Source organism: Phascolarctos cinereus, unplaced genomic scaffold, assembly GCF_003287225.1.
Source record: "Phascolarctos cinereus isolate Bilbo 61053 unplaced genomic scaffold, phaCin_HiC Scaffold_4;HRSCAF=312, whole genome shotgun sequence".
Taxonomy (NCBI): Eukaryota; Metazoa; Chordata; class Mammalia; order Diprotodontia; family Phascolarctidae; genus Phascolarctos; species Phascolarctos cinereus.
Window position 1 is genome coordinate 349,550,754 of NW_027555847.1, and position 22,016 is coordinate 349,572,769.

The 22,016-nt window shown below is 40.4% G+C and overlaps 1 protein-coding gene across 2 annotated transcripts in view; it reads left to right on the forward strand.

The window, feature by feature from the left end:
• The first annotated feature begins 902 nt into the window (after nucleotides 1-902).
• The window catches only part of OXCT1 (3-oxoacid CoA-transferase 1), a 174,545-nt gene continuing 153,431 nt past the window's right edge, over nucleotides 903-22,016 (forward strand). The window contains exons 1-4 of one of the 2 annotated variants that reach the window (XR_013486150.1): nucleotides 903-1,316; nucleotides 7,562-7,670; nucleotides 9,445-9,535; nucleotides 21,504-21,639. Coding sequence is in view for 1 of the 2 variants with exons in the window: in XM_020996361.2 (XP_020852020.1) it covers nucleotides 1,224-1,316; nucleotides 7,562-7,670; nucleotides 9,445-9,535; nucleotides 21,504-21,639 (429 nt within the window). In the remaining variant the exon portion in view is untranslated. The remainder of the gene's footprint in view (nucleotides 1,317-7,561; nucleotides 7,671-9,444; nucleotides 9,536-21,503; nucleotides 21,640-22,016) is intronic. The other variant, XM_020996361.2, reaches the window with a different exon arrangement.

Genomic DNA, 22,016 nt, shown 5'->3' on the forward strand with positions numbered 1-22,016 from the left:
TATCTATTAATTGATGAGGCTTGGAGATAGTGACCTCTGAGGTCCAGATCTAAATCTGTGGTCCCAAGGTGAGAACAGATAGTATGAAGCAGCATTTTTTTCCCCCTTCCCTAAAGTTACCACCGAAAACAACTAGAAAGCCCAGCTATAGTTCAAGTCCAGGTTTGCAGAGAAATTTCCCAACAGGGTTCTAGTTTTAAAGGACTCCAGTCTTGGTCATTTTTGACCTTAGCCTTGTCCAACCTATGGTTAGACCAGAGGTGTCAAACACACCACTTGGTGATTGAGTGCACAGCCCTTAACAGATTAAAACCTAGTTGGGAAACGTTTAACTAACTAAACAGAAATACAATACAAGATTGTTGTCAGTAAATGGTCCAGAGACTACCCTCTGGATCTTTGGTGAGGTTTAGTGTCCCGCCCACGTTTTTATATGAATTTGATACCACAGTCCTAGGGTTAGGGAAGTAGAGGGAGGGACAAGTTAATATTTTATTTTAGTTTTAGGGGAAAAAAAGTATATTTTATCAGAAGAAACAGTCTATTAGTAGTTTTAATCCAGCCCCCTGCAGGTTGGGAGGATGAAGACCCCGCAGCCCCCATCCTTATGCTCTTACACTAGCGTGCGGGGATCTCAACGAGGAAGGGCAGCCGGCCGGCTTGCTCTAAGAGGGGTGGAATCTCAGCAAGAAAACAAGATCTGCAAGAGCAGCTTTCTTACATTCGTGGTGGATGCTGCTACCGAATTCCCTGGCAAGCACTTATCTAAGTTCATTACTTTGGCGGGGACTCTGACCCTTTTAGTCCCTAACACTTGCAACAAGACGGGACCGGGCTAAACAAACAGCCTGGGTACCTCACAACCCTACTGCCCCCGGAACGCCGGGAAACGAAGTCATCTGAGTTCTCTTCCACTCTCAAGTGCAGAGCAGCTTTGAAGCCCTCCCACCCTCGCCTCCATTCCTGGGGGACTCCTCGCCCCGCCCCTTCGGCCTCAGTAAGGGCGCCAGAGGGTTAAAGAGGACGTCCCAGCGTCATGCCAGGGGTAGAGCTTCCAGCCTGCAGACACTCCTTCCTCTCCACTGTGCCCCTCCTGCGGTGATAGCCGAGGCGCAGCGTTTCTCGGGAGCTGCTGAATCGGTGCCAGTGCCACTTTCGAAGGAGCGTTTACACTCAGGTGCCCTTGCACCTTTCATCCTTCCGGGCTTGTAACCATCCTGAAGATGGCGGCTTACAAACTCCTCTCCTCGGGGCTCAGACTCAGCATCTTCTTCCCTGGAGCCAAGGGCTCCCGGAGCGGACCCGCCCTAGCCAAGGTAAAGACGTCTAAGAGGGCCCGAGTCGGGGAGCCCCCGGAGTTGTGCCCCCGCTGTCCTCTCCTCTCCACCTTTCCATCCCGGAGGTGGAACTTAGGGTGGCGGCGGGACCCCGGCCCCGTTTGTAGCGTCGGTGCCTCTGCCAATCTTTAGCACATGTTGCTTTTGCCTATTCCACCCCTTCTCTGTTCTGGCCCCGAACCACTGGGTGCAGCTGCTTGGAGGGAGCTCCCGGACCTGGGAGATAGGATGGGAAAGGAAAAGACGGCTGGGAGGGTGGCTTTGGGGTGTGTGTGGCCGGGGGTACAGTATGCCTGGCCCCCCGCAGTTGGCGGAGGGCTTTTCCAGGGCCCCTTTCACCTGGCTTGCAGCCCGCTCCTGCGCTCCCCAGTGGCCCGCCCTGGATGGGAGCGCTTGGCAAGCTGGGGCGCGCCTGGAAGAGAGGAGGGTGCCAGCCGAAGAGGAGGGAGCAGTGTGTGTGTGTGTGTGTGCGCGCGCGCGCGCGTGTGTGTGTGTGTGTGTGTGTGTGTGTGTGTGTGTGTGTGTGTGTCTCTGTATCATGGGGAGACGCGGATGGGACGAGGGCACGGGTAAGGTTCCGGGCCGGGGTGGCGTGCTGCATCTGGGTCCCCGAGCAGGTTAGCCGGGGGAACATTCCCACAGCGGGAGGCGGTTGGCACGCTCTAGCTCCCTTATCTTGAGGAAAAACAAACTTATGCTTGTGGGAGGGGCGGGGGGTGCGTATTGCTTGTGGGGCGTGCGCTTAGGACACGCCGGGGAGGGGAAAAAAGGGGGAGTTGCCGGAGTTGATGCTTAGGAATTCTTCCATCTCGTTTCGGAGTGGTGATGCCAGATCTTGCCGCTAACGTGGCGGTCTGGAGAACGCTGGAGTCCGGCGTCTAATAGCTGCGTTGGTCCTGGGCAGGGCGGCTTTCACTTTATGAGACTTTTTGCGGGGGAGGGGCCTCCAGGAGCAGAAAATTTGGGTTCCTTTTGCTCTTTCTTCTCTTCCCATCCCTCCCATGCTCCTAGGTATACAAGAAGGGCTCCAGTGAGACGTTATTCCTGTGTGAGTGGGTTTCTTGGGGGTAGGGGTGGGGCAGGAATGGTTGGGTCTCAAACCCGTTCTGATCAACACTTTATTCGATTATTTGCCTGTTTTACTTAGACTGTTGGAGGCAGTAGGAAAACCCAGCCTCATTTCTAAGTTTCCATACCAGCCAGTTCTTAACATCTGCTGCTCTTCTCTGAGTCCTGCCCCGAGTCTTTCCCCTCTCTTTCCCTCCCCCTCTTTTTCCCTTTCTTTTTCTCTCCTTTCTCTTTTTTCCTCCTTTACCCCTCTCCTCCTTTTTCCCCACCTCTCTCCCTCCTCTTATCATTTCTTCTTTCTTCCTCTCTCGACCCTTGCTCCATTCCCCTTTTGCCCCCCCCGTCTCTCTTTCCCTCCTGTCTTCTTCCTTCTCTTCTCCTCTACTCGCTGTCTCCCCTCTTCCTCCGTCTCTCTCCCCATCTTGTCTAATCAGAAATCCAAGATCAGCTAAAGTTTGTTATGTCTCAAAGTTCACTTGACCTTAAATGACCGAGCTGGGGCTTGCACAGTAAATGAGATCGTCTTCCTTAAAAGGGAAATGGGAAGAGATTACCAATTTTTTTTTGTGCCCAACAGGTGTCATGCACATAATAGGCTGCGATAGATATTTGTTGTTTTGATTTTGACCAGTGAAGTTAGTGGACTTCTTTTAACAACAGTAGTAATGACAATGCTAATATCCTTTCTAAAGAATCGTTCTAAAGGCAGCTTCCCCAAGGGAGTGTATAATTAGGCATAAAACTTAGAGCAGAGAATGGAGCAGGTAAAGGCAACTGGTACCACCAAGCTTCATGTCACCTGATGACCTTTTTTAAAAAAAATTTTAGTAGAGTTCAATTTGAGGTAAAAATTACGATTATCCTGATATTTCATCATCACAGAATTTTTGTTATTACATATGGTGAATGTTGCTTGATAGCTGAAACAATCCTTTCATAGAGAAGATACTGCCTCATTTTTGCTGGACATTTGAGGTATATTGCATTAATTTACAAATGCATAGTGAAAAGACCACTGGCTTGGAATCTGTGAGACCTGGGTTCTGTCTAGTTCTGGCTCTATCAATAATTAGCTGTTTGACTTTGGTCAGATCACTTGAAAGCTCAGTGGCCCTTTATCCAAAATGAGGTGCTTAGATATTAGTAATAATGATGATAATAAATCATCTTTATTTATCCCCTTAAAGCTTATGAAGCTTTCTTTAATAACCCTTGAGGTAGCTAGAAAATAAAAATCCCTTATAACTAAAAATTCTGTAATTGTACTGTGTAGAATTTTTTTTTTTTAGCTAATAAAATGGTTCTCCATTCCTCTGTCACTCTGTGTTTAAATTTGCTGTCCTCAGTGACTGGAATGCCCTCTCTTCTGCTCTCATAGAATCCCTCCTACTTCTAGCCCTAGTGAGTAGCACGCATTAGATGCTTAAAAAGTGCTTAATTAATAATTGATGGTTGGCTTATGCTAGTAACATAACACTTAAGTATTGTATAATTACGGATGAAATGATGGTAGACAGTTTGTATTACAACTAGATTTTCTGCTCTTTGAGGTCAGGAAAATACCTTTTATATATATCTCTTCTACTTTAAACACGTAGTTCCCAGTACATATTAGATGCCCAACTTATGCAACATGCTTAATTTTTAAATTTAAATTAAGCATCCTTCACCGATTCTTCATTGGCTCTTAGAATTTATAACTGGAAGGGATCTTGCAGATCATCCTTCTAGTCATGGAGGAAACCCTCTCATGCCTCACTTTGCTTTCTGGAAAAGGATAGGGTCGAATAAATGGCATCACAGTTCCCTTCTAGGTCAAGATCTCTGATCCTAAATTGAAGAACCGGGAGACCTGAGAATAGGGTTCATGACTGTGCCAATCTTCCTTCCCCCTTTTAAGTTTATTTCTTTTTACAAGTATTTATGCCACCTCCCCACGGAATGTTAAAAAAAAAAAGACCAACTCCATATCTGGCACGTATGCCACTATTTACAATTAACTAATTTTTACTATGGAATAAAAGCTATTTAATCTTCTTAATGCCATAGATGTCAATCCATTTATTCAATTTTTATTGATATTTTTGTTTCTGTTTCCTATTCATTCCAGAATATGTCTCTCCCCCATGCCACAATCTAGCAAACCATCCCTTGGAACAAACAATTAAACGTAAGGGGGCGGGGTAGAAACAGCTCACTAGAACAAAATACTGTCTAAATGAGGGGATTGGACTTGGTGACCTCTAAGGTTTCTCTGAGCTTCAAATCTAGGATCCTGAATTGCAAGAGGGAGTGTATATTTACAGGTATATATCAGAATGCTAAATGAGATTTCTTGAATGGAATATTTACCAGTAATTTCAGGGCAGGAATTCAAACTTTGTAGGACTTGGACAACTTCACGCTTGTCTTTTGGTCCCTAATTTTTCCATCCTAATATAGGATGTCAGAACGTGTACCACTCCTTTTCTCCCACATTTTATAATGAAAGCACAAGGGAAGAAGAAACATTTATAGACTCAGAATCACTGAATGTTGGAAATGGAAGTGACCTTAGAAGTCTCTCAGCCCCCTTCTTTTATGGATGAGGTAACTCAGACCCTGAGACATTAAATGACTTGCCCAAGGTCCCATACTCCATTAAGAGGCAAAGCCTGGGATTCAAAGGCAGGTCTTCTGATTCTGCTCCAGTTTTTGGTCCATCACTTCACCCTGTCTGCAACTTATGTAAGACCATGATGAATCCTTTAGAATGGAGTGTGAATTCCTCTTGTCTCTTGTCTTTTGCCCTGGTGACCCCCAAACAGCTGTGTGGATGTATCCAGCAGGGGCATCTGATTGTCCTTTGGTAGCACCATAGGCCCTTGTCTACATGCATGTCACATACAGATGAGCTACATGATTTTGGGTCAAGGCAAATAACTTAATTTCTGAGTTTTCTTATTTATAAAAGAAAAGGTCTGCAAGACCTCCCAGGTCACTTCCATCTCTAATATTCAGTGATTCCAAGTCTGTAAACTTTCCCTCTTTGTCTAAGCCTTTAACCCACATAGCAATGCAGTCTGATTGTGGAGGAAAAGCATTCTTACAGAATGTAGAGGCTGTCTTGTATGTTCCCTTTTTTCAGATCATTGCTCTTGCTATGTAAAATTGGTTTTGTTTGCTGTTCTCAACATGTCCCTGGGGGTAATGCACTCAGCTGGTTAGAGCATGATACTTATAAGGTCAAGGATATATGGTTTATCTTTTGTGAAGACTAGTTAACTTTACTCTGTCAGTTGGTTTTAAGACAGATTACACCTCTTGCTTTCTTTTTTATTTTTTTCCAAGTCATTTTCATTGATGTGTTTTATTTTTTATATCATCAGTTTTTCTCAGCATCCCCTCATCTTCTCCTTCCCAGAGCCATCCTATATAATGAATAATATTTCTTAAAGAGAAAAAAAGGAAAAAGAAAAGAAGAGGAAGAAATCAGTACACCCCATCCATATATGTTTAATCTTTATAATTTGTCTACATTCACTTGTGTGTGTGTGTTGAAAGATGAAGGTGGGCAGCTGGAAGTCTGTTATCTCTGCAACGCTTGCTGTGCTTCAAGAAGACAGTTGTCCCAGCAGGTGGACACCATTGATGAACTTTCCAAAGCAACAAGATAAAAGCAGGGGTTGTTGTTAGCCCTGCATTCCTGACTTTCATCTAATCATATTATTTTTCCATCATCTATGGTACTTCAGACTTTGTAACTAATCATATTGTTTTATGCTTCCTGTCCTTTGTTGTCTTGTACTACCTAAAACTATATGAAGGCTCATAAGCCCTACCTCATGGTCTTTTGAATGACTGAGGAGTTGAGAGACCCCCTTTTATTGGTTATTGCTAGCTGTACCAATAAATTGAATGTGCTCAGAACTTTGTGCCTCACTTTACCTTAATTTGAATTGAGACAGCTTCTTGGCACCTCTGGCTTTCCAACATGTGTGGAGGTGGAGGTAAAATGTACAAATCTATTTTCACTCCTGGGGAAAATACTTTTTTAAATTAATTCTCTTAATAGGTATGCAGCATTATTATCTTTTTAATATAAAAATGCAAATCATTGCTGCTTTATGAAAGGGGTTTATAAAAGTTCTATGTGTATGGGATTCAGTAAAGTGAATCTTGATTATGAGTAGCTAGGGTGGCACTGGGCCTGCAGACAAGAAGACCTGAGTTCAAATATGGTCTCAGCCGTGTGATTCAGGGCAAGTCACTTAACCTCTGTTTGCCTCAGTTTCCTCTTCTGTAAAGTGAGGATGATAATAGCAGCTATATTGCATGGTTACTGTGAGGATCAAATGAGGAAAATATGGTAAAGTTCTTAGCAGGTGCTTAATATGCTATATATTATGACTACAGCAACATGAATGAAAAGAACGAAAAAATAACTGTGACCAAACTTAACCCCAGTAAAAGTTGAGGCAATGTACCTCTCTCTCTTCTTTGCAGAGGTGAGGGACAGATGGGTATGGTATGTTGTGTATACTGTCAGACTCAGTTGAAGTGTGTAGGGTAATATATTTAAAGCTTTTAGCACAGTGCCACATGGTAGGTGCTGTGTAAATGTTAGCTATTATTATTATGGTTATTGTCATCATCATCAAAATATTTTATTTCAGAAACATGGACAAAAGGTGTAGCCAACTTTCCTCTTTGAATATGATGATATATGTAATAATGCATACTGACTAATATAACATTAACTGATCTGACACACAGATTAAGTGACTTGGCTGTGGTCATTGAGCTAGAAGAGTCAAAAACAGGCTTCGAACAATGGTCTTCCTGTCCGACTCCAAGCTCAGCACTCTAGTCATTCAGTCAGTAAACATTTTTGAAGTGCCTGCTGTGTACAAGGTACTACTACATCTACTTGCTGTGCTGACTCCCCAAATATAATGCATCCTCACTAAGTGTATTCTAGGTAAATAGCAGCATTATGTTCTGCATTGGAGTAGGAAGTTGGTACGCTGTTAAAAACACAAATCCCTTGCATGTTTGTATAGGTAAATAGTGTCTATGAAAAATGAAAAATCACTTTACGTGCCTACTTATCTTGTATACAGTACAGTTGCCTCCAGATTCTCATGATTCCTTTTGACCTTGTTTTCTCTTCCTAGGGTTGTGGTGGCTACTTTTCCACCAGCACTTGCCATCACACTCGATTTTATGATGATCCAGTGGCAGCAGTCAAAGACATCCCAGATGGATCTACAATCCTAGTCGGTGGTGAGTAATTCCACTTCTTTTCAGCATGTAGGAGTGGACCCATCTTGTTTTTCAGGGAGCGGAACACAGCAGCATCAGTGGTGGAATTGTGTGGCGTTACCACTGTTCAGGTTCAACCAAGTTCACAATCAAAGAACAACCCCAAAGTAGGGGGAGTGACGCTTCTAGACTGTGATTCCTTTGGTATGGGGACTTCCTGAATGAGGAAGCACCCAGTGTGGGTCAGCACCTTCTCTATAACCTGTCATGTTGGAGAGCTGCTCGCTCAGTCACTTAGAGGTGAAGGGTCTTTTCCAGGATCATATGTAAGGGGGGGACTTGTTGAACCCAGGTCTTCCTGGCTTCAAGGTCAGCTTTTTTAGCCATTACAGTGTGCTGACTCCTGAAATAGAACTTGTATTTTTCTGGTTCTCTTTTGTTGGAAGTATAGCCATGTTTAATTCTCTCTGTCTCTCTCTCTCTCTCTCTCTCTCCATATACACACACTCACACACATATACATAGATAAATACACACATATGCATATATTTATATAAATAAAATTTGTGTGTGTGTATATACATATATACACACACATATGTATATTTACTTGTCCTTTCTTCTGATTCCTTTTTGTTGTGATGGAAAACTCAACTTTTAATTGTCTTGGTATTGCTGATAGTAGTCTTAATAAAGTAGGCTAAAACATTTTACAAGCTATATGCTAAGACTTTTAGAACTTGAAGAAACCTCTCAGATAATTTTGGTCCAGTTCCTTCCTTTTAGAAACTGAGGTACTGTTCTATTTTAGAAAAAGCATGAATAAGCTTTCACTAATTCCAGGAAGAAATGACATTTCTCTCTTCTAATCCTCATAGCATTTTGTATTCCTTTCATTGTATGTCTACATTCTGCCCTTTATCATAGCTATTTGTGTACTTATCTTTTCTGCCTTCTTAGCAGCTAAGCTCCAGAAGGCCGGGGCCCTTGTCTTTTTTGTGTTCCTCACAGTACCTGACTTGGTGTCTTAGTTTTTACCTGGGTTTGGTTTGTTGTTCAGTTGTTTTCAGTGGTGTCTGATTCTCTGTGACCCTGTTAGGGGTTTTCTTGGCAGAGATACTGGGGTGGTTTGCTATTTCCTTCTCCAGCTCATTTTACAGAGGAGGAGACTGAGGCCAACAGGTTTAAGTCACTTGCACAGGGTCACACAACTACTAAATGTCTAAGGCTGGATTTGAACTCAAGAAGATGAGTCTTCCTGACTACAGGCCCTGCACTATATCTACTGCACCACCTAGTTACCCTAACAAGCTTTTAGTAAGTACTTATCCTGCTCTAGGTCTTGGGGATACAAAGATAAGGGGAAACAGTCTCTGCCTTCAAGGAATTTATGTAAGTGTTGGGAGGCATGACTTGAACTCAGGTCTTCCTGAATCCAAGGCAGACAGTCTATCTGCTACCCAGGCTGCCTCTTGTAACCAGCCACATGGGATAACATAAGATAACAATCTAAAAACAATGGAAATAGAAGATGTATCTTATGACTTGTCAGTTATCACAAGTATTGCATTATAGATCAAAGCTCTCTGAATAGAGAGTTTTTTCTTTCAGCTTTACATGAACTAAAACAGGACTATAATTCAGTCAGGCCTAACATATTTAGTAGTTTTTCCTTTCCCTTTCCCATTTACAAAGTCATTTTAAATAAGAAGGAAATTTAAGTGGTAAGTGTTACTCTCACCCAAAAAAAATGTCCCTTTCTGACACTTTGCTTATTCTTTTGGGAATACTATAGGTTTTGGGCTCTGTGGAATTCCAGAGAACCTCATAGGAGCTTTATTGAAGACTGGAGTAAAAGGACTAACGGCAGTCAGTAATAATGCAGGGTAAGTGTCCTCAGCAACCAGTTTGAAAGTTATTGATAAATTATTGGATTATAATTTAACAAAATTATAATAAAAATGTAAAAAAATGAGACCCTTTGATAGAAAGTAAATGTGACATATCAGGGGACCAGAAGTAGTGTGGGGGTTCCACTTAGCTGGATTCATTTCTTTTGTTGTTTTGAGGCTCATTGGACACAGTTAAAATCATAGCAGGAGGGGCTTTCAAAATAAGTAACCTCAGTTTTGGGAAGATTTTGTTTCTTAAAAAAAAACAAACTTGAAATTTACTGTTAACATTAGGATATGTAGTTCTCTATTAAATTTTAGATGAAAAGGGTTTGGGTCAGTTCTTCCTTCGTATGACCAAAGGATCACACATTTAGAGCAAGAAGGGACCTAAGAGATCATTTAGTCTAACTCCATCAAAAGTTAGAGGAAATAGATGCCCATAGAGGTTAATTAATTTGTCCAAGGTTCCATGGCTAATAAGTGTTAGAACAGGATTTGGCCTCAGAGTCCTCGGATTCTAAATCCGATGTTCTCTCCACTGTCTCAAGCAGCTTATGTTCTCTCTATCTCTGTCTCTCTTTCATTTTTGTCTCTTTCTCTTTCTGCTTCTCTCTTTCTCTTGCAAATTGCTAATTTTAAATTGTTAATGTACCATGAATTATTTAGTTAATCTGAAATCTGTTTTAAATATCTGCTTTTGGTCATTACTTGCTTCTTGTGATCTGTTTGACTGAATCGAGAATGTATTTATTAAATTATGCCATACCAATTTGGGGTGAAGGCGAGAGAAGGAAAGGGCAAGATAATAATGGGGCTCACACTTTGGAGCAAAAGATCAGAAATCAAAATGATTTGATTGATAAAATGGTTAGGAACTTGTAGTTAGGTCTAAAGGAAAGTCTACCCAGGAAGGACAAAACTGCATGTAAAAAAAATTGGTAAAGGATTAGTTTTGTTCATGGAGGAAAAAGCAGAAAAAGATCTACGTTGGATAAAGGGTAGACTGAGACAATGATGTATTACAGTCATTTACAAGGTGCCGTAGAACAAAATAAAATCTTCAATCCTTTTATGTTCATGCTTGTTCTTATATCTGTGTTTCTGGTCATGGTGTCCCTTATTTATATCAAGGTAATTTTATTTAATGAGGCAAGAAGGGTGCAAGAAGTAGATTGAAGAGTAGCAAAAGCAAAAGGGCCTTGGCTTCCAGGGTGTGACCTTTACAGAAGATATCCCACTTCTCCCTTCCACTCTCCTCATTCCTTTGGGAAGCAAAAATTCCCAGGGAATTTTCTGTTTGAAGGCTAACCCTGGAGCTGTTTTTAATCCCAGTTTTGTGTTGTTCAGTCATCATTTCAGTCAGATCCAACTTTTCATGAGGCCATTTGGGGTTTTCTTGGCAAAGATACTGGAGTAGTTTGCCATTTCCTTCTCTGGCTCATTTTACAGATGAGGAAACTGAGGCCAACAGGCTAAGTGACTTGCCCAGGGTCACACAGGTAGTAATTATCTGAGGCCAGGTTTGAATTCAGGAAGATGTTTTCCTGACTTTAGGCTTGACATTCTATCCAATGTGCCACTAGCCACCTAAGGGTACAAATACAAGCAAGTAAGATAGGCCCTATTCTCAAGGAGCTTACATTCTCCTAAGGGACATTAGCACATAAAGGGGAGCTGATCCCATGTTTGTTATGGTGATGTGATGTGGAGCAGGCCTGGAAGTGAGGTGGATGCCTGGGGCCTGCCCAGATAAAGCAGAAGCTTACTATCAGAGCCAAGACAAGCAGGGACTGCATCCAGGTGGGGAGAAAGTGGAGGAGATGGTGATAAAGGAATTAGAGTTTTATAACATTCAATTTCAATTTTTTTTTAAAGATTTAGAAACCTAACATAATATTTTCTGATACCTAAGAAATCTCTTCAGAAGTCCTATTCCGATGATTATTGAAGTAACCCTCAATAAGGTTTCTAAAATTGGAGTTTCTGAAATTGCTAGTGAAACAGAGACTCTGATATTATTTCGGGCTGGATGGGCTTTGAGTGTGGGTGGGGGTGGAGGGATTGCAGTCTAGCACAGCTGTAGGATTTAGAGATGAAAGGCACCTGAGAGACCATTTCTAGGCAATAGACTAGTTTGAAGATTAGAGCAGCTAAGTTTTTATAGGCTTATCACCAGGTGATGAACATTTTGGGCCACAGTCAGTCTTGAAGCTATCCCCTGAGGCAAAGAGAGGTCTTAACCTGGGGTCCGTGAATTTGTTTTTTAAAAATAATATTTTAATAGCAATTTCATTGTAACTCATTTCCTATGTAATTTCATGTATTTATCTTATGCATTTAAAACATTTTAAGAAGGGCTTCACAGTCTTCACTAGATTTTGTCAAAGGGGTTCATGGCATAAAGAGGTTAAGAACTCTCATTTTAAGGCTTGTTGGGATTTCTGGCAGCAAGGGTAAAGTACACCAATGAAATCTTGAAGTTACCTAAGAAATGTGTTTTCTATGCCATCTAGTGGTTAAATATTTCTTGCCTTTTTTTATTGGTTGGGAAGAGGAAAGAAAAGGTGGTGTTCTAGGGGTGTCAAGTAGAAAATTCTTCAGAAAGTCATTAGCATTTCTTTTGCCACTGATACTTTTTGTTAACTTGATGTTGCAGGTAGATTTTGGATGGGGGTAAGCTGTGGTAGAAATAATCAAAAGGCATAAATCTGCATGCAAATGGGAAGAACAAATACTGTATCTCATGTAAAATAGGACAGTGTAGTTAAAAATCATTTTAAAGAATGAATTAAGCCTGAACCACTGGACAATTTCATGTGCCAGTCACTATTATACTCAGTGCAACCTGTGTATGGTCAAATACGTTAATGGGTGCATTTGCCAATATCCCCAATCCCTTACCCCTTTGACCTTCCAGTGTTGGAAGTCTTGTTGATTTTACATTTTAGCTTCTGTTGTTTTTCCCCCTACTCTAGCTCTTGTACTCTGAAGCATTGTTGCAGAACATTATTATTAGTTCCGTGAAAAATTTATGATATAGATCTTCAGTGCATCCTCACTCCTGGTGCTTGGCAGTGTTTATTTTTATTTTTTTAATAATATTCATTGGGGAGTTGCTCTCACCCTCCCCTATCAACCTCTGAAAACCCAGAAAATATCACCCTAGAAAAAAAAAACCCTGGAACAGCTGAACTAGAAGAAACATGGGGAACAGTAGTGCAGCAGCCCAGCAAATATGTCTCCCAGTGCCTCAGCAAAAATAAGGGAAGCAGCACTACAAAGGGCCCCAGGCAGATAAGCACCCTGCAACATTCACCTGAAAGGAGCCAAAGAAAGCAACCTAAAGTCTTCCAAAAGCCCCAGCCTTGCTGATTCCAACCCCATACCAGGTAAGCTGTCAGAAGCCCAGGAAGAAATCCTGAAGCCCAGGTGGTAGAGCAGGCAAACACCAACACCTGGACCTCTGAGTGCCTCAGTGAAGGCGGGGGAACCAGTGGAAACCAGCTCAGAAAACCACCAGGTGCCTCAGCACTCTACCACAAAGGAATCTCCCAGTGCATTAGCAGAAACAAGGGAGGCAGCATTGCAAGGGGCCCCAGGCAGATAAACATCTTGCAGCACCCATCTGAGAGGAGCTGAAGAAAGCTAAAGGAAAGGAGGAGCAGGCAACCTAGAATTGCTTGAAAGTTCCAGCCTTGCTGGAACGAGGTAAGCTGCCAGAACCCTACAGCTTCCAATTGCCAACGTAAGGGGCCCCAGCACACAAAGCCAGTGACCAAGACCTAGGCTCCCAACATGAGAAGCTTGGGTCAATGCCTTCTGTTCCCCGGCAGGAGAGCTCAATCTCTTTAAAGGCAGGGAATAAAGAAACCATGAGTAAAAAGAAACGTACCATAGATTCATACTCTTGAGAAGAGTGGAGATCAAGACAGAAATTTTGAAGAGGACAATATTGTCAACAAAACCATATCTGCAACATCAAAAGGGAATATGAACTGGTCTGAAGCCCAAAAAGCCTTCTTAGAAGAGCTCAAGAAGGATTTTAAAAGTCTAATGAGAGAGGTAGCAGAGTCCTTCAAAAATACAATTGGCCAATTGGAAAAAAAGTACAGTGAAGAAAACAACTCCCTAAAAAACACAATTGGCAAACTGGAAAAAAAGGAAACTGAAGAAAACAAATCCCTTAAAAATACGGTTGGCCAATTGAAGAAGGAAGTACAAAAACTGACAGAAGAAAACAATCTGTTAAAAACTAGAATTGGACAAATGGAAACTAATGACTCTATGAGAGAGCAAGAATCAGTCAAACAGAAACAAAAAGATGAAAAATGAGTGAAAACATAAAATACCTCATTGGTAAAACAACCGACCTGGAAAATCAATCCAGGAGAGACAATTTAAAAATCATTGGACTACCTGAAAATCATGATGAAAACAAAGAGCCTGGACAGTATCTTACATGAAATCATAAAGGAAAACAGCCCTGAAGTCCTAGAACCAGATGGTAAAATAACAATAGAAAGAATACACAGTTCACCACCTGAAAGAGATCCCAATTTGACAACGCCAAGGAATATAATAGCAAAATTCCAAAATTACCAGATGAAAGAGAAGGTGCTTCAAGCAGCCAGAAAGAAACAATTTAAGTATCATGGAACCACAGTCAGGATTACACAGGACCTTGCAGCCTCTACATTAAAAGACTGCAGGGCGTGGATGGAACATGATATTCCATAAGGCAAAGGAGCTTGGATTGCAGCCAAGGATCAACTACCCTGCAAAAATGAGCATGATTTTTCAAGGGAGGAGATGGATATTCAACAAAGTAGGGGACTTCCAACCCTTCCTCATAAAAAGACCAGAGCCCAACAAAAAATTTGATCTTCAAGTACAAGATTCAAGAAAGACATGAAAAGGTAAATGGGACAGAAAAGATACAAAATGTTGTTAATAAGGGTGGACTGTTTATATCCCTACAAGGGAAGATGACACTTGCAACTCTTGAGAACTGTATTGTTATTACACCATGTTAAAGGAGTATACATAAAGGGGGTGGATATTAGTTGACTTTGAAGTAATGATAAAAAAAAATCTAATCAAGTGGGTTAAATGGATCCAAGTAAGTGGATTAGTCTTATCTTAGAAAATGTACTGAGAAAGGAGGAAGCAGACAAGGGTAAATTATATTACAGGAAAAGACAGAAAATCCTATTACAGTGGAGGGAAAGAAGGGAGGGGGGTGAGCATTGTTTGAACCTTACTCTCATCAGATTTGGCTCAAGAAGGGAATAACATAATCAGTTAGGTATGGAAATCTAACTTGCCCTATAGGCAGTAGGAGGGAAAAGGGGAAAGAAAAGGGAAGGGGGATGGAGGGGAGGGAGGAAGCAGTGAGGGCAAAGGGGAAGGGGGTAGAGGGATAATAGAAGGGAGGAGAGACTGAAGGAGGCAGTGGTCAAAAGCAAAGTACTGGTGGGGGGAAAGAGAGAGGAGAAAGAAAAGCATAAACAGGGAAAAGGATGGAGAAAAAGACAGATATTAATCATAACTGTGAAAGTTGAATTGCTATCTTTTTTTTCTCTTCTGTTGAGTTTTGTTTCCTCTTTCTGATGGTTCCTCCCTTTGGTTTTAATTTTTACTTACAACTTCACTAATGTGAAAATATGTTTAATAGGAATGTAAATGTATAGCTTATATCAGATTGTGCACCGTCTTGGGGAGGGTGGGGGGGGACGGGGGAGAAAAATTTTAAACTCAAAAGCATATGGAAGTTATTGTTGATAAATCAAAATAAATTAATAAAATTAAAAAAATAATAATAGTATTCATTGGGGCAGCTAGGTGACACAGTGGATAGAGCACCAGCCTTGGAGTCAGGAGGACCTGAGTTCAAATGCAGCCTCAGACACTTGACATTTACTAGCTGTGTGACCCTGGGCAAGTCACTTAACTCCGATTGCCTCACAAAAAAAGAAAAAAATATAATATCCATCTCCTGTTGTTTCCTTATCATGTTATATACTTCCAAACTTTTTTCTCCAAGCCTGAAAACTGTCCCTCATGCATCACTCCGTAAATTCTGTTGCCTTCTACTTTACTTAGAAGATTGAGGTCATTGGTTGTATTTGCTCAGCTATCCTTTTATCCACCTTAAATTTCTTTGTATTTTTCTCTTTCCCTTCACTACATATTAAAAAAATGTTTTATTGGTGTCTTATGTCTTTACGTTGAAGTCATTTCCCACTCTCTACCAATTAACCCCCTCCTTGGGAAAAAAGATGAATAACTAAGTTAAATTGTTTGCTACGGAAACCTTGTCTAATTGTATATATAGCATGCTGTCCTAGCAGTTCCTCATCTCCCAGCCATGGGGGTGGGGTGGAGATGTAGTTATTTCTTTTCTAGGACCTTCATTAATTTAATTTCTGTTACTGAGAGTCCATCTTCCTTTTTAGTGATCTTTTTGTTTATGTCCTTATTCCTCACATTTGTCCTTCTTTACCGTATAATAATATTCCATCATATTCATATATCATAGTTTTTTTTTTCACCAGCCATTCTTCAGTCAGCACCTAATTTGTTTCCAGTCCTTTGCTACCACAAATGGTTGCTGTGAATATTTTGGTATCTATTAAACCATAGTTTCTGGCTTTGACTTCCTTGGGATATGTTTAGTAATGAGATCCTTCTATTTACTTTTTGAAATAAATCTTCTGCTCAAATTCTTAAAATCTGGCCTGTTTGCATTAGTGTTACAAATGCTTAGATTCCTTAAGAGTCTGCTCCATATGACTGATGTTCTAATAAACCTCGTCTTTGGCTGAAAAAAAAAAAGAAATCTTCTTGACGCCTCTTGTTTTTACACTTATTGTTTCTTGCCTGGGGCATCTTGCTAATAAAATCTTCCCTTGTGACAACAAGGGAAAAAAATAAACTGCATAGACAACAGTCTGATAACATATGCAATATTGTACTCCCCAGGATCCTTCTCTACCCCTTTACTGAAAAAGAAGTAGTATTTTTGTGGTCTGATTGGTCATTATAGTTACTCAAATGTTCAACTTCTTGAAGATAGAAGATTAGCAGCAGTAACTAGTCCAAACTCTCTCAACATTCCCCTGCAAACAACTTTAAAATAATGCTTCAAATCCGAATTCTACCAACAACAGGTCAGGGTGAGACATTTTTCTAGCCTAAGACAGCTTAGGAGATGGGCAGGAGAGGTCTGTGACACTGGGGTGAAGGCTGACCCAGAGCACATGGAGGTAGCACCATCAGTGGGCCTTGGAGGCGGGTGCAACCATAGCAGCAGCTTTAGTAGTTGTGAGCCCAGAGGTAGCGGGGGGGCGGGGAGGCATTGGATTGGACAGCTGGTCAGATAGAGATTACAGGGGACCTTGAGCTGACACTAGTTGCAGGATAGGGAGCTGTTTGGCAGCTTTATTTTTATATGCAGTTCTGGATCATAGTTCCTAGTCAGTTCCAGGGCAAAGAAGAGTACTTATGGTTGATCATGAGATTGGGGGCAGAGAGGAACACTAGTGCACATGGCTACAGGGGACCAGAGTGCAGACCTAGACAACAGTGAACACACCTCTCCCTTGGATCACATGACCTTGGAAGCACTGAAAACTTGTAGAGCCCCAGAACTAGCTCTAAAAACAGTAGCGTTAAAAAAGCTTAAAGCTGTGGGACTGTGCCTCCCCACCCCTAGGTGAGCAGAGCTCAATTTTAATGTCAAGGTTCAATGTCAAGAAATAGGCTGGGGAAAAAATGAAAAAACGACAATGAACGTGAACATAAAATGTTAATGCAGTGGCGGGGAAGACCAAGACACAAACTCAGAAGAAGATGACAGTGTGAAAACAGCTACAACCAGAGTCTCAAGACAAATGCTAATTAGACCAAAAGGCCCAATGAAAAGAAGAAAGCTTTCTTAAGAAAGAGATAAGAGTGGTAGAGGAAGAATTGAGAAAATAATGAGAGTAATGCAGGAAAATTATGAAAAGAGAATTAACAGCTTGGTAAAAGAGGCACAAAAAATACTGAAGAAAATACCTGCCTTAAAAAAAAAGAATTGACCGAATGGTAAAAGAGGCACAAAAATTTGCTGAAGAAAAGAACTGCTTAAAAAGCAAATAGGCCAAACAGAAAAAAGAAGTACAGAATCTCAACTGAAGAAAATAATTCCTTAAAAATTAGAATTGGGCAAGTGGAAGCTAATGAGATTGCAAGAAACAATAAAGCAAAATCAAAAGAATGAAAAAAAGAAGAAAATGTGAAATATTTCATTGGAAAAACAACTGACCAGAAAAATAGAATAAGAGATAATTTAAGAATTATTGGACTACCTGAAAGGCGTGATCAAAAAAAGAGCCTAGACACTGTATTTCAAGAAATTATCAAGGAAAACTGCCTTGTTGTCTTAGATCCAGAGGGAAAAATAGAAATGGAAAGAATCCACTCATCTCCTCCTGGAAGGGATAACCAAAATGAAAACTCCCAGGAATATTATAGCCAAATTCCAGAGCTCACAGGTAAAGGAGAAACTATTGCAAGCAGCCATAAAGAATAATTTAAATATTATGGATCTGCAGTTAGGATCACACAAGATTTAATGGCTTCCTTAAAGGAGGAGAGGGCTTGGAATGTGATGTTCAAGAAGGCAATCAAGAATAACTTCAGCAAAACTGAGTATAATCCATCAGGGGAAAGAATACATATTTAATGACATTGAGGATTTTCAAGTATTCTTGATGAAAGGAGCAGAGCTGAATACAAAATTTGACATTCAAATGTAAGACTCAAAAGGAACGTAAAAAGATAAACATGAAAGAGAAATCATAAAAGGGTCAGTAAAGTTAAAATTGTTTACATTTCTTTACGGAAAGATGATACATGTTATTCCTAAGAACTGTATCATTATTAGGGCAGTTAAAAGTAGTCTACATAGAGAGAGGTCACAGGTATGAGTCAACTGTATTGAAATGAACTTCGATCTTATTGTAATTGGTTCGGAGAGAGAAGTAGACATCTTTCTCTCTCTCTCTGTCTCTCAGTTGGGTATAGAAATCTTATCTTGCCCAAAAGGGAAATAGAAGGGGAAAGGGAGAAGAAATGGTGGGGGGTGGGGGGTGGGGCACAGACAGAAGGAGATGGAAAAAAAAGGGAGAGTGGATTAAGGGAGGCAATCATCAGAAGCAAAGCAGACTTTTGAGGAGGGATAAGATAAAAGAGAAAAGAAACAGAAGAAAATGGGATAGAGGGAAATACACAGTAATTGTAACTGTGAATGTGAATGGGATGAGCTCACCCACAAAACAGAAGCAGATATAGCAGAATGGATTAGAAACTAGATTCTAACAATATGTTTACAAAGAGACACACTTGAAACAGAAAGACACACAGTTAAAATAAGGAGATAAAGCAGAATTTATTATGCTTCAGCTGATATGAAGAAAACAGAGGTAGCAGTGGTGATTTCAGCAAAAATAGACTTAATTAAAAGAGATAATCATGGATACTACTTTTTGACCAAAGGTACCATAGACAATGAAGTAATATAAAAAAATTATAACATATTTCTTTGATAAAGGCTTCTTTTCTCAAATCTATAGAGAATTGAGTTTAATTTATAAAAATAAGAGCCATTCCCCAGTTGATAAGGGGTCAAGGTATATAAGGCCGCTAGGTGGCACCATGGATAGAGTGCTAGGATTTGAGTCAGGAAGACTCATCTTTGTGAGTTCAAATCCAGCCCCAGACACTTACTAGGTATGTAACTCTGGGGAAGTCACTTAATCCTGTTTGCCTCAGTTTATCATCTATAAAAGGAGCTGGAATGAAACTGCAAACCACTCTTTGCCAAAAAACTCCGAATGGGGTTACGAAGACTCAGACACAACTGAACTGACTCAGCAGCAGCAACAAGGGATATGAACAGGCAGTTTTCAGAAGAAATCCAAGTTATCTTCAATCATATAAAAATGCTCTAAATCAGTATTAATTAAAGGAATTTAAATTAAAACAACTCTGAGGTAGCACTTCACACCTATCAGCAAATACTGGAGTGGCTGAGGGAAAACAGGTACGCTAATAAACTGTTGGAGTTGTGATATGGTCCTACCATTCTGAAGAACAATTTGTAATTATGTCCAAAGAGCTATAAAACTCAGCATAAATACCCTTTGACCCAGCTACACTGCTACTATGTCTGTACCCCAAAGAGCCTACATGTACAAAAATATTTATGGCAATTCTTTGTGGTGGCAAAGGATTGGAAATTGAAGGGATACTCATCAGCTGGGGAGTGGTTGACCAAGTTGTGGCATATGATTGTGATGGAATACTATAGTGATACAAGAAACGACAAGGGAGGTGGTTTCAGGAGAAAAAAAAAACAACATAGCAAGACCTATATGAACTGATGCCAAGTGAAACATGCAAAATGATATCCCAGTTCTTCTTGAGAGATCATTATGCACAGTAACAGCAGTGTTGTAATGATGATCAATTGTGCAAGACTTCACTACTGTGATCATAATAGTGATCCAAGACAATTCCAAAGGACTTGTGATGAAAAATGCTCTCTACCACCAGAGAGGGAACTGAGGAATACTGAGGGAAAATGGAAGTATAGTTTTCTCACTTTCAAAAAAAAAAGTTCAACTTCTCTTTTTAAGTATTCCTTTCGTTTGCATTATTACAGTTGTGTGTTTTGTTCCCCGGTTCTCTTTACTTCACTCTACATTTTTTCATACAAGCTTTCCTGTGTTTCTCTGAATTACTTGTTTTTTATCATTTCTTATGGCACAGTGATATTCCATTACATTTATATATCACAATTTCTTTAACCATTTCCCAAATTGATGATCATGTACTTTGTTTTGGGGTTTTTGCTACCGTAAAAGTGCTGCCTATAACCAACCATACTGATTTCACCATTCGTGATGTTGAGTTCTTTTAACCAATTATAATTTGTTACCCACTTATGAAGTCCTATCCTTTGTTTTATACTCCCTACACCTATAAAAGGGAGTGGTCCTCTTCATTTGGGCTCAGATATTTTTTGTTTTGCTTTTTGTTCAGTTGTTTCAGCCTCTTCATGACCTCATTGGGAGTTTTCTTGGCAAAGATACTGGAGTTTACATTTTCTTTTCCAGCTTATTTTATAGATAAAGAATTGAGGCAAACAGGGTTAAGTAACTTGCCCAGGGTCACACAGCTATTAAGTGCCAGAGGCTGGATTTGAACTCAGGAAGATGACTCATCCTGACTTTAGGCCCAGCACTCTATTCATCTCACCACCTAGCTGTGCCTCAGTTTTGTTGTTGTTTTCATTTGTTTTTCAGTTTTGTCCAACTCTTTATGACCCCATTTGGGTTTGCCTCAGTTTACCTTATTTTTAAGGTAATACCGTGTTATACCGTGACCCTGTATTCTTTGCATATATACATGCATCATTCCCTAAGGATTCTTAGGAAGTGTCCTTATATGAAAATGCTTCCTATTTCTTACTCTTTTGTTCTTTTGCTAGCTTCGTAAAATATAACCTTAGATACATAATATATTTTTTGAAAATGAAATAAAAATAAAGTGTTGTTCAGTCATTTTCAGTTGTGTCCGACTCTTCGTGACCCTATTTGGAATTTTCTTGCCAAAGATATTGTAGTGGTTTGCTATTTCCTTCTTCAGCACATTTTATAGATGAGGGAATTGAGGTAAACAGGTTTAGATGACTTGCCCAGGGTCACACAGCTAGTAAGTGTCTGAGGCCAGAGTTGGACTTGGGTCTTCCTGACTCTAGGCTTAGTGCTCTATTCACTTCGATAAAGATATAAAATAGTCCTTGTCCTTTTCCTTTTTGTGTGTGATGGTAGGACTCACTGTCAGAAATTCTTTTGATTTACAAATAATTTACAAATCCATTAGTTTAAAACTCTCTTTCTTTTCCTTATAGCGTTGAAGACTTTGGCTTGGGTCTTTTACTTAAGTCTAAGCAAATAAAACGCATGATTTCCTCTTATGTGGGAGAAAATTCAGAATTTGAACGGCAGTACCTAGCTGGTGAATTAGAAGTGGAGCTTACCCCACAGGTAAGATACTTTCTTTGGGTTATGAGATTAATATCATCTGTAGTACTGATTTATTTAAAAGTTGTTGTTTTCCCTACACATTTTTTTTCTGTGGGGGAAAATGTTGCTTAGGGATTCACTCTTTTCAATTTCTGTGTGTTAGCATTTTGTCCTTTTCTGCTTAAAAAGAGAATCAGGGTGGCAAATCAGATCAAGAGCTGGCCTCGAAGCCAGGACAATTTGAATTCAAGTCCTGACACATGTTGGCTTTGTAGCCTAGACAAATCACTTAACCTCTCATGCTCTAAATAACTCTTTTAAGACTCTAAGCTGTAGAATTGGTGTTTACCTGCATGTGCAGAGAGAGATTTCTCATTTGGGAGTTCTCTCTATCCGTG